Consider the following 3,637-nt stretch of genomic DNA (forward strand, 5'->3'; position numbering starts at 1 on the left):
CCAGAACGGTGGACACTGCGGGGGCGAGAAGAGGAGAGAAGAGTAAATCAAAAGACCTTGAGCGGAGGTGGCTCCTCAGAGTTCACACATTGGTGAACCCTGAGGAGCAGATACCGTAGTAGTCGAGGTGGGAAAAGTAGAAAGAGGGCATAGAATGTGTGTTTCAGAGGTCATGCCAACCAGTCGGAGGAGATGCCTTTCTGTCGATATGGTCCAGGATAATTGTGTATGTGTGTGTGAGTGTGTGTGTATGTGAGTGTGTGTGTGTGTGTGTGTCTATCTTTTAGTAAGGAGGAAAAACTGGGTTACCCATCACCTTTGACATCCTCTCGAGACTGGTAGAAAGGTGAAAGAAACGCGTTTTCAAACTGGAGATCCGATACAAAAACTTTCCACACCCTAGAGTCCACTAAAGATATCAAAGATAAACCGAACGGTTTAACAGGATTAGGCCATGATAGGATTTTGAGCTCAGAATGCAAAGAGCAGGAATAAATACAGCTAAATATCCGATTTGCCGTTCTTACATTTCCTTAATCCACCACCTTGCAGAGGACCTTTTTTTTTATATCGAAGTCGAAAGCATGAAATGCAAAGTTAACTTTGGCAGGATTTGAAATCAAAGTGCAGTGAGTCAGAAGAAATACTATGAAGTATTCTATCCGATATTGTAAAAGTTCAACTAATTCACCGCCAGTGAGCTCAGGGGTGGGCTAGTAACATCTGATTTAATGTGTGAGAAAGTGTGTGCAAAAGCACCACAGAACATGGGCGGTGGAGGTATTGGTAGACACATACGACACCCAACACGGAACGTTGCAACTAATTCATCGCTGACCAAGCACACCAATGACATTTCAACTGTCACCATCTTAGTTTTTCAGATATATCATGTCTAACTAAACTCTCTTTTGGCCAAGGTTGACCACTTAGCGGCACGTAGAAAGCTCCTACTCATGGCATAGGATTCGAGCAGAATTTGTTTTTAAGAAATCGTCAATAGATGTAAGCTTTCTTTCTTCACGTCACTGACGTGGTCCAAGCAAAACATGAGTGTTGATAAAACTTGGTATTTGTGTCGTCGTAGGCGAACTCTGAACGTAAACACTGAAAAGTATTTTGTCCAACGCTCTCCAGCAATTTCGTACTCATAACATCTGGTCAAGTACTTTATTTAATCGACCTTCAAGGGATATAAGATAAGGTTGATCTCAGCAGGATTTAAATTCACAACGCAAACAATTATTGCAAGGCATTTTGTCTGCCGTTGCTGCCGATCCCTCGCTTCACAGCGTATCTAGGACTGCATAATCTAATGTATTCTTTCTTAGGGGATCTTTTGCTATTACTGGTTGTAGAGCGGTCTTTTGAACCCTTCCACCAATTCGTGGACCTGTCACTTTTGTAATAATGGTTTTTAATATATGCTCAAGGCCAGTGATTTTGACAATACCGACTCCAGTGTTTGACGGGTAATTTATTGATCTCGAAAGAATTAAAGGCAGAGTTGATGACGGCGAGATTTGAACTCAGCATGTAAAAAAGTAGGAAGAAATGCCACAGAGCATTTTTCTGACGCTCTACCGATTCTGTCAATACGCTGCCATATCGTCATTATCGTAATAATGAATTAACTTTGTTATACCCCTCTTCCCCCGCAATTGTTAGAGCATTGTAGGATGTCAAATACTTTAAAGTACCACTTACCTCCACCACAAGGTTGTGTGCACTCGGTAAATCCTGAAATTCTCCATGAATAGCCGGATGTAGAATCGTCAATATTAGTGCTAGTTTTGTTATTAACTCCGGTATATTTTACGAAGAAGCGTGAGACGGGTCCCGAGTTGTCCACAGATTTAGATGAAGCTAATTCTAATTCGGACGTTCCGAGTTTTCTGCCATGATAATCTCCATTGACCTTAACAGGTTGCTTTTTACGTACAATTTTGTCCTGGTTCGTATCCGTGTTTTCAAAAGAAGTGATCGGAGGTTTCTGAGGGCCAGAGAGAGAAATCGAGGACTTTCGGTGCACAGGTTGTCTTGAAGAGACGAAAGGATTATTCCGCAATTTTCTATTTACAGCATCGTTTTCACCATGACTGTTTCTATATATAGACGGTCTTGAAATATGATGCTTTTGATAATCACCTCCATTTATTGACGGTCTAAATACACCCCTATTATTCTGGTTACGGTATCTTCGGTTTTCTGTAATATTCTTTCTCACGAATGTACCATGGAATTTTCCGGAACTTACGGTTGTATGATAAGGTGTGGATAAGGTTGTAGGGACTCTTGGCCTTTTTCTGTGACGTCTATGATGAGGACTCATAAAACTTTCATCATAATGATATCTTCCATTTTTGGTTCTCATTTTTTTACGTTCATTATGTTGGTGTCCATTCGATTCATTTTCTACAGAATGAGAACTTATTGGCTTTCTGGAATTACTGGAATGATGGTGACGAGAAAAACTTCCGTGTTTCCAGCTAGAGTGCTTCTCTGTGTGGGAATTTTTCTTTTCCGAATGCCCACCGTTCATGTCAAGTTGGGCGCTGAACTGATAGGAAATTTCTGATGACTCTCTGTAGAAAAGTAACTGAAGGAAAGAATAAAACAATTATTGAAAAATTATTTTCATAACTTTTTTTCATCATTATAAATAATTTGAACCATTTAAATATTATTCGTAATGCATTCATAATACCGATTGGCCAGTAATTGCAGTGTTTGTTCGGAGATTGCAGTAACTAGCCTGTCGACAGTGCGTGTGCATTAAGTATAATGGATAGATGGCTCTTTTAATGAAATTTCATATGCTGGATAAATATCTATATTAAATATACTTATAAAACATTGTAGAATAAATCTTATAAGTTATGTAGTTGTATAAGTGTTACAATCTCATTTCCAGCTCGTCTCTGATACTTGGAATTACGCCGATCGACGAGTTATTTTTTTTAATAATTCGAGCTAAAATATTTATTTCCACTATCTTGGCAGTTTGTTCCATTACTGTTAAATAACGAATATCAATAATTTCTGTTTAATTTCGTAATGAAGACGTAAATGATTAATCTTGTAGTTACGCTGTTTATTTTCAATATAGTTCATTAGTTCTAAAAAGGTTTATTTACATCCCGCTTGGACATTTTGTCTATATTATAAATCTATCAATTAAGCAAATAAACACCAGTTGTAACCTTAAACATTATTATCTGGATTGTATGTTTACTTTATTTATGTCTGATGATTTATAATTCTCTTTTATTTATCTTAGGCAATTTTTTTTTATTAAAACAAATCTTACTATTTTCTTTCGGCTGATTTAGTGTCTTTCATTGTTCCTCGCACTAGCTAGAGTTAACCCTGCTACATATTACGACAGCCAAAATATCAGTTGATCACTAAGTGTATACAATGATTGTCTCAGTTTTATTTTCTTGTAATTTTGGTGTCTGAACATATGTTTTAGCTTCGAATTTACTTTTTCGATTATATTCTCTTCGCTTTTTCTAGCATTAAGTGATTCATCTAAATTAGTACTAAAAAATTCTGTAAAGGGATACGGTTATATATATCCCTTTTGCGATATATATATATATATATATATATATATAAATAAATACATACATAC

General features: G+C 37.1%; 1 protein-coding gene across 1 annotated transcript in view; it reads right to left on the reverse strand.

Moving 5' to 3' along the window:
- LOC106872636 (thrombospondin type-1 domain-containing protein 4) overlaps nucleotides 1–3,637 on the reverse strand; it is a 56,624-nt gene that overhangs the window by 33,403 nt on the left and 19,584 nt on the right. Inside the window, exon 4 of the mRNA XM_014919696.1 lies at nucleotides 1,708–2,599. Coding sequence (XP_014775182.1) covers nucleotides 1,708–2,599 — 892 coding nt within the window. The remainder of the gene's footprint in view (nucleotides 1–1,707; nucleotides 2,600–3,637) is intronic.

Source organism: Octopus bimaculoides, chromosome 12, assembly GCF_001194135.2.
Source record: "Octopus bimaculoides isolate UCB-OBI-ISO-001 chromosome 12, ASM119413v2, whole genome shotgun sequence".
NCBI lineage: Eukaryota > Metazoa > Mollusca > Cephalopoda > Octopoda > Octopodidae > Octopus > Octopus bimaculoides.